This window comes from Thermobia domestica, chromosome 16, assembly GCF_964235325.1.
Source record: "Thermobia domestica chromosome 16, izTheDome1.hap1.1, whole genome shotgun sequence".
NCBI lineage: Eukaryota > Metazoa > Arthropoda > Insecta > Zygentoma > Lepismatidae > Thermobia > Thermobia domestica.
In genome coordinates, this window is record NC_137469.1 from 30,824,231 (window position 1) to 30,839,215 (window position 14,985).

At 35.2% G+C, this 14,985-nt stretch overlaps 2 protein-coding genes across 12 annotated transcripts in view; one reads left to right on the top strand and one right to left on the bottom strand.

The window, feature by feature from the left end:
- The window catches only part of Coq7 (ubiquinone biosynthesis protein COQ7, mitochondrial), a 41,359-nt gene extending 40,756 nt beyond the window's left edge, over positions 1-603 (bottom strand). The window contains exon 1 of one of the 4 annotated variants that reach the window (XM_081742252.1): positions 463-603. Coding sequence is in view for 2 of the 4 variants with exons in the window: in XM_081742250.1 (XP_081598376.1) it covers positions 256-273 (18 nt within the window). In the remaining 2 variants the exon portion in view is untranslated. Of the gene's footprint in view, positions 1-236; positions 435-462 lie in introns of those variants that run through there. The other 3 variants (XM_081742253.1, XM_081742251.1, XM_081742250.1) reach the window with 3 other exon arrangements.
- The window catches only part of ewg (DNA-binding protein Ewg), an 81,128-nt gene continuing 66,471 nt past the window's right edge, over positions 329-14,985 (top strand). For 6 of the 8 annotated variants that reach the window (XM_081742241.1, XM_081742248.1, XM_081742246.1 and 3 more), the window contains exon 1: positions 673-812. The gene's annotated coding sequence lies outside the window, so the exon portion shown is untranslated. The other 2 variants (XM_081742242.1, XM_081742243.1) reach the window with 2 other exon arrangements.

Genomic DNA, 14,985 nt, shown 5'->3' on the forward strand with positions numbered 1-14,985 from the left:
CGCCATTATCGTAACAAACACTCATTCGTGCCCAACTGATATAGTGCGAAAAACTTCATCAGCCACAATTTCTGCTAAAGAAAATATTCATCACACGAACTAATGAGTTTCAATCTATGTTAAATGGAGCAACTCATTTTTTTATCAAATATTCTACCATATTTATTGATTGAAAGAGATCTTGCGTTAAATAACTAAATATATGTCACGCATTAACATGAAAAATCAACAGCTACCATTTCAACGTAATTTCACCTTATTCAAGCATAACATCAAATTTTCATTTTAAAAATTCACCTAATAGCAGAATGGAAGACACGCTGTAGTTCACAATTTCAGTGCTAGATGTCAGTAGCATACAGTGTGATATAAGAGTACAAGTGGATATATTGTAGGAAGTAATCGATTGCTGCTGTAGTTTTGTTACACCTTACGTGATTGTAAGTATATTATATCTCATACCTCAACTGTACAGATGATGGTAGGTATTGTTGAATAAACAAGTTGCACTGAAGTGTCCACACAACTAAAGTAGATGGTGATTTAGTATCGTCTGCAAAAGTGTCTTCCGCGCAGACTCAATATGGCTACCGCGAAAATTTTGTTGTGCATTTCTTTGGAACGGAAGGTTTCGATCGATATTCATGGTTGTCCACAAGATTTTTTCAGGAGGAGTGTTTTTGGTATTAGTTTGTGCTGTTGATCACTAGTGAAGTGGGATGTGTGCTAGAAAGTACCGCTTTACGTGTCATTTTTGTGGAACAAGACGGAAAGACACATTTTCGTGTTGAAATGACCCTCCCTACACGCAGGTGCGTACGCAGCCGTAGTGTCCAAATATTAACTGGGCTTGCTCAGTGCTGCCTTGCGCATTTGTTCTTCATGCCAAGTATTTTAGTTATTTTCTCTAAGAGAAAGGTTATTTTGCATTGCAAGTGCTTTAGCGGTCTAATACATAGCCTGTTTGTACTATGACGATGTTGCATCCTGCTCGATATATGTCGGAACTGGAGGCCATGTTTCATATGGTACTTGCTTATAACTCTCTCAAGTATAGAAACCCAAAACATATTTATAGTGGTTTTTTGGGAATGTCAAGGGCGAAGGGGGAGGATCATATTGCTCTTTGTAAACATACCACTATAGTGTTTAAGGTAGTTAATTCTTATCACTGTTCCATTTCCTAATGGTATCAGTAATCCCATAGTTCTTTGCTTGTAGGTGGTTTGTTATTGATTTTCTTTGACTTGACAAATTTATAGGAGGAAAAAAGAGCAGCCTAATCGGTTTTCAATAAAACAATTTTATGAGTTTCTGTATTGTTATGAACACAAATGTTACCCACTAATTATTAATATAATTAAATTAGACTCCGTATTAATTAGATGCGGAAGAGAAAGGACATTATGTAATTTAAAAGGATCATATGTAAACATTGGTATGAGGATTGTTAATTTGCGGGATGGAAAACTATTTGTGGATTGCTTCTAAAATTTTAATTCACACGCTATGTATCAATAGGGAGCATTTATTTATTACATGATATTGACTTTTGATTATTGTTTAACCTGATTTTATTGACTTCTTTATTATGAAGATAATATTAAATTTCTGAACAGCTTCTTAGACTTATTGACGCTTTTATTCTTTATTACCTTGTACGAAAAATTACTCTAATCTTTTTGCGACTGCAACAATGGCTGTGAGAAGATTCTTATCTAAAGTGCAAGGACCGTGGTTCAATCCTTGCTACGTACGCTTGTGGTGGGGAATATCGAGTCCGTGGATTTTCTCTGGTTCACTTTTTATTTCAAAAACTACATTTTTCTCCTATTTTTTACATTATTCACTTCCTTTTGCCTATGGTGCATAAGCAAAGGCCTTATTCTGTAAGGATTTACGTAATTCAACATCTACATTGTAGTATGTGATAATAGGCTTAGAAGTTTTGCAGATATATTTGCGAAGCCTGGTACGGAATAGGACTGGTCTTATTGAGCTAAATATTCGTCTTCAAACTAGGGCAATATTTAGCACTCCATAACTTTGCCTTAACCAAAGTGATTAACACAGGATTGGAGTGTTGAGGAACCTAGAAACCCCACGGACACAGTGTTCCTCCCTTTATACAGCGGACAGTCATCGGAGAGGTCAGCTTCATTCATTCATTTGGTCTCCCTTCATCTTTGTCTGCATTCCTTGCTCTCTCCGTTGCGAATACTGTTGCTGGATTCGCCGTTGATTTATGAAAGTCTTGATGAGAATGCACAGTAGACCTCTTCCTCTAACACAGGTGGATGTGCACCATTTCGTTCTGGCTTGTGCGTCCAGTGTTTATATTTTAAAAGCAAATTTATAAATTACATTTTAAAAAAATCCACACCAGTTTGTTTGGTACTTGTTTTGGGTTGTAAACGTTGTTTAATTACATAATTGAGGTTTTATTCTTGTATCACTTATTATTTCGGGTCATATGCTTTTCTTCACGGGAATGGTGGTTTGATGCACTTCTCCGTGCCCACGTTGTCTCCATGGTGATTCTTCGGTAAAGGTGTGTCTACGTGATTGCTAGGAGAATAGCGTTGGTTCTTCCTGCGAACACCCGTGTATGGTGGTTTTGGCAATCACACGCATTTTTCAATTTATTGTGTTAAAAAGAAAGAGAACCACTTACGCTTAAATCATCGTCAAATTCTTCATAATCGGACTACCACTAATAAAAAGTCCAAAACCCAAGGTCAAGAGCAGGATTCTTTTCTTAGTAAAAGTATGGAGAAAAGAAGACTTGCGGCTCTGGTAGTTGGCTATTTTGTAGTTGAAACGGAAGAGTCAGCTCTAAGCACGAGTGCCAATTCTAATTCCTTTTGTTATTAATAAAGTTGTAAAGTATTCAGGCAGAAAGATGATAGAAGTTTAACACTGTTTCTGGAAGTGATCAGCAAAAAGCAGAGAAACTTCTTAAGCACTCCAAGTCACACGTCTGCTGAATGTTAGCCGTGGAGTGTTGTATGTTTTAATCGTTGTTTAAATGTTGTATGTAAAACATAACAGATGATAAGATTAACCCCTTCAGTGCGTAATTTTCAGATGCGAACCGCTGTAAAAAGTTTTTTTTTTTTTTTTTTTTTTTTTTTTTTTTTTTTTTTGTGGAGAACTTTGGATGTTGATTCTAAATGAACAATCATTTTCAGAATCACTAATTAATAACTATTCCTCGATGTCAGTATCGTTGAAATATCGTTTAGAAGCCATTACTGTGCTGTCTGCGCTCAAACAAAACAAAGAATGAAAACTGTATTTGACGAAGCCCAAACTCTATTTTAATTTCTTTGTTTTTCCTCTTCTTTTAATTAAGCAACAATTGAAACCAACTGAGCGCAAACTCGCTAAATATTGTCGGGATAACATTACTCATACTATGGGCAAGTATATACGCCATCCGCATAGCAGGTGCGTTTTGAAGACACTAGTTAACTCGCCACCCACATTGAAGGAGTTAAACCAGATTTTTCAAATCAATATGTAGTGGAAGTAGCTCGGATTAAGAGTGAGAAGTCACGTGAAACTGCTTCCAACACGATCATTGATTCTTGGTACTCCGGCAATATGTGAAGGCTGCTTATTACCGTCTCATTCTTTGACCATACATACCTAGTCTACTTCGCTACTTTAAGTGTCAGCATTTCAGGCGCATTCACTTGCCTTAATTATCGTCTCCCATAGACTAAAGGGCGTAACCATGGGACATTAAACTGAAAGATGACAGCTGAACAAACCACGTAGTGAATTGGAGGTGTTGTTGCCGTGGCTCTGCGGTAGATACAGCAGCTCTGATGATGAACTTAGAACGTTAAAATCATATAATCGTAATAATATATCAGGAATGTCATTTCCATATAACAGCAATAGTAGTAGAATTACTGATAGCTACTATAGGGTACATCTTATATAATAATATGCTCACCATTGCACCATGCGCACAGTGCAAAAGTAAGCACATTATTAAACAATAACATTGATATTTTACAAGAAAAATAAAGGATAAACTAAGTAAGTTGGTTTTATTTTGAGTTTACAACAGCTGCGGAACTTAGCCAGCTTGAATACTTTTATTTATCTAACAAATAGTCTCTGTAATATTGTAATTCTGAATCGAAATCGCCATTCGAACTTCTTTAAAATAAATAAATAAAACTCCTATATGTTTCACTTACCAAAAAGTGCTTTCATTAAACTCCTGTCTATTTGTTAGATGAATCTTTTACAAAGGCGTGTACTCAAAGTCATTCCCAAAATATATTAAGTTACCCCCTGTACTGTTTCCGCATACGTCGATATTAACAGGCAACTGGAAAATCATTTTTCTTTAGAATAACGAATAGACTCATTCAGAACAGAAAATAAATAAACACCAAATGATTTACTGGGCTTGCTTCCATATTATACTTTTAAAAATAACTGTTACTTAAACGGCATTTTCGTTATTGATTTCTCTTTCGCAAAGTTGCCCATAGCCATTCTTTTTTTTTTAAGGGGGGGGGGAGAGGAAAGTTCAAAGAGGCGGATTGAGTCATGTTGCTAAGACTTTTACATGAGAAGTGTTGCAATATTCAGAAATTTTAGGGTGGGTTTAGAAAAAATTTAGAGGACAAGCTCACTTGAAGGGGAAGGGGAAAAGACAAGGAATGTCCATGTATGAGCTTTTTCGGGTGCTTTGTCCTATCTGTTGATGACTCTTGGTTCTATTTGACTGTATATGCCATACATACATGCGTAGATGTAAAAATGTCTATGTAAATAGGGGCAAAAGATGTGACTAACCCTATTCCTTTTGCGCGGTTTTCAATATTTATACGCCGTTTTCTCGAAAATGCAGTTTTGTGACATTCCTTCTTTTTTTTCCCCTTACCCTTCACTTGTCATGGGTAGAGGGCTCTGTGCACACAAATAGCTATCGTTGTAATACTGCGACAAACAGGAATCGAATGATTTTTTTTTTCAAAGTGTTGTAAAATTTATGACATTCTTACCGTTTGAGTAGAAAAGGTGTGAAATCGTCAAATCAGAGAATTCACTATTATCATTGCCTAAGTTTACCACCAACTCCTGAATGAATGCCTCCAGAATTCTCTAAGTTGACGTACATTCGTAGTTAACGACATTGCGTGATTAACAACATATTGTCAGTTTAACTGTTGAATTTTTGTTCGCAACATGTTAATTGAATTGACAATAATGCGGAGGCAGCTAAACCTCGTTTAGTCCATGCTTCGTGCTGTTTCATCTACCGCGTACTTGTGGATGTGGATTTCATATTGCTGATTCCAGTAGGTTGGCTGCATTGACGTGCATTTAATCAAACCATACTATTTTCTCGTGTTTGATATTAACCATCTTCGTCAAAAAAACGACACTGGTTAGGCACTGCGGTGACGAATCAGGGGTAGAATTTAAAGTTGTGTACTTCTTTGAGACGAATTTCTTCCCCTGTGAAGTCACTTATGATTGTTTTTCGAGACTTGCTTGTTATTTTATTTTATTTTATTTTTATTTTTTTTTTTTTTTTTCATGTGTTTTAATGGATTTCGAAGGATTATCGTTTGTGTCTCCGAATTGTCCTGAGTTTCGCGGATAACATTGCTTTCACTGACTTCCAAACAATCTGGAACTTGTTCTACGGGAAAAAGAAATCATTTTATTTTTTGCTTCTGTTCCAAATAGAACCGAGCGTTATATATCGTTTTCCGTGACTCACTTGTGTATGTTGAATCGCATTTTTTTCAGTCATAATATTTATCATCATTTCATAAACTCGCACTGAAACTATTCATAATCAACAGTTAATTATTAATTCGAAAAAAAATATCTAAAATAGCACATATAACACTAACAACAAACACTAAAACACAGCAATAAAAACCATTTCGTAGAAGACTCAATCTTCAACTACCAACAAGAATGCGATCAGTGACCTTTGGTTGCCTAGAAACAGCGTGAAGGAGTACTGCAGTTATTGTTGACAGATAACTTTCCCCTTCGTTTTGATTACAGCACGTGCAGCTGTCTGTCAAAGGACAGCTTTCTTTAACTTCACTGTAAACATCGCCTCAAACAGCATTCCAAACGCGCTTCCCCTTCCGCTTGCCGATTGTTGCTGCTGATTCTCAGAAATCTGTGATAACCCAAACATATGACGTTTCCATCCAGACTAAGCTGTCTCCATCTAAGGATCTTGAAAGATCCAAGAAACACAGTCACTGCTTTATCAAACGAATCTCCGAAAATATCACGTATTATTCGTAGTCTCAAACTAACATAATCGTATCGTCATATATATTACTGGCATCAAATTGAGTCAGCACAGACGTCTTGTCTTGACAACCCTATTCTCTCTCAGAGGAAATCGAAATCCCTATATCAGTTGGGAGGCCATCTTTGCTTTCACTACTATCCAATATGGTGGAAGATAAATTGATGGGAGAGCTCCTTCGTGGCTAAGTGGTTAGTGTACGCGCCGTTGGCGTGGGGGACCCGGGTGTAACTCTCCAACAAATAGTAAATAAATAAAAAAAATAAATAAATAAAAATCTTGGCTGAAAAAAATTTATTTTGTATCTACCCAGAAATAAATAAATAAAAGAAAATGTAATTACACATCTGACTTATGTATTGTATGACGTTCACCTTCCCTTGATTGAGGTATGCCCAAATGTATTGCAAGTTTAACCAGTCACAGACCTGTTTGGGCCCCCACAGAAGTGCGCCTGGCAACCCACAAAACATTCGTGCACTCCACTATCATGTGAGAACGCTGAACTCAAACGGGGTAATGTGTGAAAAACTTCTTTGATTCTGCTCAACGATCGAAAGAAAAAAAAAAAAATCAATTTTGAAAAGGTTGTTATGTCTACTTTTGGGTTCCCCTCAAACGCCATCTGTACCGTTTCATCTTCAGTTGAACTTTTCACTATAATTATTACAGATTGTTGTTACTGAATCTACCCTTGTACCATTTGAACGTACCTAAAATTCCCTAAACTACTGGGTTTTATCTGTATTTATTTGAAATGAAAAATATTAGGTTTCAAATTATATCAATTTAATTGGTATCTCAAGAATTTTTTAATTAAAATAAAAAAATAAAATAAAATAAAATGGTAATGTGTACAGTTATGCTACATTTCTTTTGTTCAGCTACACACATGTTCACCTTCTCTATCTACATTTGCTATATTGAACGTTATTACATGTTCTTTACCACAAAATAAAAAAAAAAATCATCTTTACAAAAGTTCGCTTTCAAATCTTAAAAAAAAAAAATCCAAATTGTTACTACATCGTCCCGGTTACTTATTAGAATCGTCATGAATCACAGCATTCATTTATATTTTATATATACTGCAGGGAATTAAACATCCTGCCCCTTCAGGTTTTGTGTGCTATATTACTTATTTTGTCATAAATTATTCATTACAAATTATTCAAGCAGGAATATTCAACTGCTATCACAACATTCATTAAATTTGCACACATCAAACATTGCATTCTTACCCTAACTTAACCTAAACTTAACCTACGCACAAGTACATACATAAACAAAACACAAAATATCACACTATATAGATATATATGCACATATTAAGTATAGGGACGTGCCAGAAAGCGAAAACGGATATCTTTAATTTCCATCATTTTATGCCTGAATTTAGCGTTTAAAAAAAAAAATCTTTCAAGGTGAACAGCAAACTGATGTTTTAAATAAAAGTATCGAAGACGGGATACGAACTTCGTACCATCAGTGACGTGGTGCAGCTGTACACATAATAAATTTTCCATTTCTTTCGAGAGTGTATGAAATAGTACTACACTATAGATATTTCGGAACGCGTTACTACCAAATTCTCAAATTTTTCCTTGTATGAATCATTACGGTACTACCTAATTAATTTGGTACAGGATTATATTAAGTAAATTTTGTTATGCAAGCCTAAAGAGATATCGAAATTTCTATGGATTTAGTTACCTTCTACATTACATACGAAAATAAGAGACTGTATGTTACGTACATTTTCCATAACCCCCCCCCCCCCCTTTTCCAAAGAGAAATTGTTTGCTTACATGTGAATGATCGAAAAGTAGCTCTGTAGGGAACGAAGTTCTCTACTTAGACATATTGTAAATGGATGTCATTTTAAAACCAAATGCACTACACCAAACACGATTCTTTAACACAACTTATGAAGTTGGAGAAACTTACATCAGTCACAATCCTGCCTTTCTATCTCCGACACAAAATTTATACTTACAGCACCAAAATCCAGATTTTTGGATGAAGGGGTCCGTAGCTATCTAACTTACTTGAGGTACATTGCTTCAATTCTCGCGCTATGCAGATCGGTTTCAAAGGACGAACGAATCATTAATTTCACTCCGATTTCTAAGCATAATTTTTTTTATGTATCACAGCTTCATGTCCAGCTTTACTTCCCAATATCCCACAAACTTTGCCACTCTTATCCTTAAGAGTGCTAGGCAATCTCAAAAATTTTCATTGTACGAAACTATCGTACACATCACTTTGCGCCATGTTGCGTAATACATTACAGTACACCTTTCAATTTTGTTTCTTTTCGTTCCGTCACTAGGCTTTCCTTTTTAGATTTTTTATAACCAACTTGAACGTTCACCACTTTGGCTCCCCTTTCAAAACTAATTTTCCACTTAAAATAATCCAAAACCTTTGTATTCCGCCGAAAATTATTCACCATCATAAAATCCGTACCATCCACTATGGATGCTACTCTTCAAAGCGTCTGTCTCACAAAGATGATTACGGGGATTGGCTGATGAATCTCGACAACAATAGGATGAACAAATCGTGATTTAAGATGAAAAATACCGACCAATTGACTTTTGACACCTGATAATTCTTCGTTTACGTCAGATGATGCATGTAGAAGAAAGTAATGTTCTATTTAAAGGACTTTTTAAGAATTTATGTTAAGATGGCCGAAAATATAGAAACCAGAAATTATCAAAATTTACGTAGAAAATTATGAAACTTTTATAGATGACTCCTAACTTCAGAATTCGATAGGAAAATGTTCTGAAGACATGAAAAACACTGAAATATGAAGTTTTTACCACAAAAAATCATAAAACACAAGAAAATACAAAATGACACAAAAATCAATATACTACAATTCTACCAACTAAACTAATCTAACCAAGACACCATTTTTCCTAATGACACGAAATACGAACAAAATAAAATTTTCATACCATTAAATACATGTCTATCTACAAAACCTAATTTATTTATATATAGGGTGTTCCAAATTTTTCCGTCACATGATACCTATCATGTTGGGAGGTATCACGGGTTCGATTCTCGGCGAGAGTTCATGTGGTTCGGATTCCACGTCTCATATAGTGTCCTTACTGAACGGGACGTTAAACTCAAAATTGAGTCATGAATCGATAGATAGTGACTCGACAGTAATTGGCTCATGAGGCTTTAGGTCTACTTAAACGTTAATCTTTCCAAATATAGCACTTCTAGTATGCGTCAACGACATCAGTAGTTAAATTGAGGAATTAAAACAGCTGATCTCTATCTATTCACCAAATGCTGTCAGTTTACAGGAAAATAATTTTGAGCCAACACGGTTATATGTTGTAGCAATCTATACAGATACCCTCCCCGCCTGTCGAGTGACTAGCGTGTATGCCTGTAGTGCATGTGTTCCCACTTTCGATTCCCGGTGGGATATCACAAAAGATTTAATTTTACAATCCTTCATTTTCATTAATCATCCGTCTCTTTAGCATAACAGCCTTAATCGTGGGATGTTAAACTAAAATTTTATTTAATTTCACAGACGTCATAAACACACTGTTGGTCGTTTGTAGCGGCGTAACCATCGCTGTACTTGTTGACTTCCGTTTTCGGTGTATTAATATAAACTCTCAATTCTTCCTTCGATCGATCACTGTCTGTTCATTGTACTTTTTTTCCTGCTGAAGCCTTTTCGACGGCTTTACGATCGATTAGAGTCACCGGTGATGACTGTCGTGCGTACTATCGCCTATGAGGGTCGATCCGCACTGATAATCGTGGCTGTTAGTGGAATACCCATGCATTGATCTCTTCCTGTGTAATGTTTCCATTGCGGCTTCCGTCACATGCAGAGTACATTCAGATCACAATGGCAGTGATCATTGACGGTTTGCCTGTTTTAATTCATGTAAGTTTCGATTCTTGAGCTCGAAGCGTGCTGATTGGCCGAGTTTTCAGGAAGTTAGTTTTATCCCCTTACAAGTTTCCGTATGTGCTACTGTAGGTTTGTTCACATGAAGATGTTCATGTGTTTTGTAGATGCACGTGGTTTTCGTTTATTTTGTGATGAGGAGGAGGATGTTGGAGATAAAAGTTTATTTCCTTGTAGGTTAAAAGTGGAGCAGAATATGGTTACACACACACACATATATATATATACTCTTCTAGAAGTATTATGTGGAATATTTAATGTGTCAGCCATTAGCTTTATTCTGACAGGGACAGATAGCCTCGCTGCTGATGTCTCCATTAAACTACAACAAATCAAACAATCAAACTTCCCTGTTTTTTTCGGGTACAAAAAAGCTATTTAATTGTGTATATAAACGTTGAGAACGCTCTCCAGGATAATAGTTTTTCTTGTAACAACTTAAGGAACTAAACTGACACACAATTACAGATATTCACGTGAATTACAGATATTACAGATATTAATCTTGGTATATGTCTGTCATATACAGGGTGTCCACATTTTGGAAAATCGGGGAAAGGTCAGGGAAGTAAAAGTATGTCAGAGAAATGACAAATTGGTCAGGGAAAAATCGGTTTAGGTCCATTGTTCAGTTATTGAATTTATGAAATAGTGAATGTAGTATCGGCCTAATGCATATGTTTGTAAATTTACATTCTTTTGAAATAAAGAAAAATGTAAAAAAGAAAGAAACAAAAGCGGAGAGAGAACAAGGCCAACAATAGGGAGGTTAAAGGCTGGGGTTTCTTCCTTTTTTTCTATATTTTTAAATTATTCAGTTGCAGGGTGGATTGGTTTAAATCAGTCTGATTTAAATTGAGATTTAAATACATGATTTTTTAAAAATAAAAATCGTTGATTTAAATCAAATTCCGAAATAAATTAATTTAAAGTGAAAATATGTAAAATCCAGCCTCTGTTGTGTTATTTCAATTATGGAAGATAATCATAATACAATAAGATGCAAATATATGTACAGCACAGTATGAAAACGAGTGTTTCATGCTGAGGATGATTAGGGAAGATCCCGTCTTGAACGGGTAACGTAGGAATTCTGCTTTCTTATCTTCGTAACATAAGGTTTTTAAGTCGTTAACTATTCCAACGAGAAATTCACCATGGACATTTAAGACGAAAATTCTTTTGTGTACGCGTCTGTTTTGTTTGTTCCCAGATAATAGGGGCGTGTTTATAAAGGGGTCCGATTCCCCCTCCGAAACTTAAATCTTTGTTAGATTTTATAACTTTAGGCGAAATTTGCTTATTTTAGGGCTATATGTATTTCGTGCCGCAAGCTGGTTCCAATTTTTTTTTTTTTTTTTTTTTTTTTTTTTTTTTTTTTTTTTTTTTAGGTATGCCCCTGCCAAATATGAGTAACTTTTGTGAAAAAAAAAAAGTATTATGTTGATAAACGTCGCCGTACTTATTCCTTAGTGCTTAAGAAACATTGTTTGGGATTAGAGATGCAAAGTGGCCGGCTTCTGTGAATTGATTTTTTTTTTTTTTTATACATAAAAAGCCGTCTTTTTAGGGAAAAATCGGAAAGTTTGGCTTTTTTCATTTTCATGATTTTTCTATCTAAATAGCTTTCTTATAGTATACTGTATAGTTAAACAAGATTTCATGACCTAAATGTCATATTTCCCTCTAGAATTCACCATCATGATGGATGGAGCACATGTTTTATGAATTAAACATTAACAGGGTGTCTATTGGTCACGCAAGTCACGAAATCAGAAAACAGTCATGAAAGTCACGAAATTTAGCTTTGGGGTCACGATTTTCTTTTAAACTGTACAAATGTAAGTGCAGGTTGGAAAACTTTGTTTTATAAAACGTCAAAATTCACCACCAAAGATGTCTATGGTAGGGTTTAGAGGCTACCAAATCGCAAGCAAAGTACGTTTCTATCGCATGGATGAAAATTCGGCCTAATTCGCACCCAAATTTCCTCTTGAAAATGTTAGGAAATTTTATGATTTGGTAAAGAGAAGGTCACGAAAAAGTCACGAAATTTAATTTTGGAATTTAGTAGACATCCTGATTAAGTATGTAGTATTTGAGAGCAATTTTAGAGGCTATATAACTGTATTTTAACTTCTGAGTTATCGACATTTATTTCTTTAGATCATTTCATTTTTAGTTATTCGTGTTTCATTTCTTAGAGCTGAGTACTCTAATTTTTAGCACATAGTTAAACTTGTGTTTTTCAATATATCCGTCAGAGCATACTTTCACATTTCTGTTATACTGTAGCTATGTAATGATGTAGCAATAATCTTTTGGATGCAACCTTGAATACAATTTTATACAAATAATCAGTACGGATTTAGAAAAGTGTTTTGGGAGGGTTTTTTTTTCTTATTAATAGTTAGTTTTTTCTAAAAATGCCTGATTTTCACTTGAGGGGAGCTTGAAGTTTATGAGTAAAGGCACAACTAAAATTTCGTTTGTTTTAGAAATTCCGTAATTTCGGAGAACAGGCTTCAGTCCAAAATACACCCCCACCCTAACCCCTTTCGCAAATCCGTCATTGCTGGTAATTATTAATAACAACAATTTAAAACATAAGAAATGAAATCAGTGAGGAATCACAGTACACGCACTATCTCTACATTCACAGATGGAATTAAGAACTTTTGTCGGAATGATCGAATGCAGGACTGAATCTCGGATTTTCCAATAGAAGGGGAAAAGCTAACCACTCACTCATGTTTGTTGTGCTTGGCTTAAATGTATTTCGAGTTTTTTTTTTTTTTTTTGGGGGGGGGGGAGTTCCGTAACGACATGTTGAATTCTTGTTAAAAATTCAGAAACCTTCAGGACTGGGTAAACCGTGGTGGTGGTTATATATTCCAGAGCCTTGGAAACCAAATGCTGAGATGAACAGTATTACGCATATGATCCATGAACAGAAAATTCAGTAATTTCCTGACTAAACAAGCTTAAGGAACAGTCAGTGCATTACAGAATTTGGGACTTTACCGATTTTGCAGGTCCGAAGCACCTGATAGGTGGTAACAGATTATTACGTATGTAATAAATGAATAGAAAATACATTTTCAACATTTATGTTCCATTTCAAAGAAGTTTCTGTAGGGGTAGCAAAGGCGGAAGCAATAGGTGCATTAACAAAGTAGGTAATTTTTGAGCGTCCCATACAAAGATTGCATTTTTTCAGTCTTTTAAAGTAATACGTTGAATTGTAATAAAACAATGATTATTTTTCATTGTTACTCTAGTACGAGTGTTTATGAAAGTCTCGGAAGTCAGACACAATAAACTTAAGGCCATAACAGATTGACGAGGGAATGATATTTAATTATTTAACAATCACCACATGCAGCTCAGAGGCTATTTTATACTGGATATCGAACAACATGGAAAGGATTTGGGAAGGTACCATCCCGGCATTTTTCTGGTAGGACTGAGGGAAACACTGGAAAACCCCAGTCAGGATGGTCAGCAGCGGGAATCGAACCCATGACCTCCCGAATGCGAGGCCAACGTTCAACCACTTGAGCCACTTGATATACGTAATGAACAAAGAGAAGACCGTTATTTTTGAGAAGGCTACGGCGTCGAAACTTAAATTTGTTTTGTACATTTGTTCAGTAAATATATTATTATCTTCCCGGATATTATTATCTAGATATATCTTATCTATTATTATTAACAGTAAATATGTTATTTGTTTGAACTTACACACATAGTACAATAAATTCTGTATGTCATGTGACAGTTTTTCCTGGTTTTTGTATTTTTAATTCACAATAAAAATATTGCTTATAATGCATATGAAAGTTAAAACTTAACTGCAACTTATTATATACATGGATTAATTTTTTGGGATTCATAATAAAACGGTGCTAAGAATTAAAATTGTTTGAAATGTTTTCGAAATTCATGTTTATTTTCGAGCTTTTGTATTAGTATCTGCATCCACTACTACTTAAATGAGTTTTGTATTGTAGAGAAGCGAAACAAAACCTGCTTTATCAATTTAAAGCAGAATTTAGAAAAAAAGCCCAAAATTTCCCAACCAAAAAAGCGAAGCAGAAAAAACCTAGTCCCCCCCTGCCCCCCTCCCCCCCAAAAAAAGACTTTTTCTTCCGAACCCTTGCATCTCTATTGGGGATTGAAATAAGTTAACGACTGGCAATCAATTCAAAATTCAAGCCCAATACTTTCACTTAAATGGCATAATTAACATTTAATATTAATTCCTAATGTTTTATCTTCAGTTCGTGACTTGTATTACGCGAGAAGAAAGATTTGATTTAAATGAAAAGTATCGATTTAAATCAGAAAAATCAACAAAAATATTTTTTTAAAAAAAGTAATGTTGTTTTTTCACCCTGTTCAGTAGTCAGAAAAATCTGGAACTTTTGTCGTGGAAAGTCAGGTCATCATTTTCAGCGGGTCTTTGGTAAGACATCAAATGAAATGATTTTTTTTCTTTTTTTTTTTTTTTAAGTTTAACGTCCTCTGTTTCTCTGTTATGCCCTTTAGGCTAAAAGAGATGGATGATTAATGAAAGTGGATGATTGCGAATTAGATTTTCGTGCTTCCCACAGGGAATGGAACCCGAGACCACGTGCACTAAAGGCATACGCACTAGACGTTAGTCCAGCGAGGAGAGCCTTCTTAAATTATCAACAACAAATTTATTACA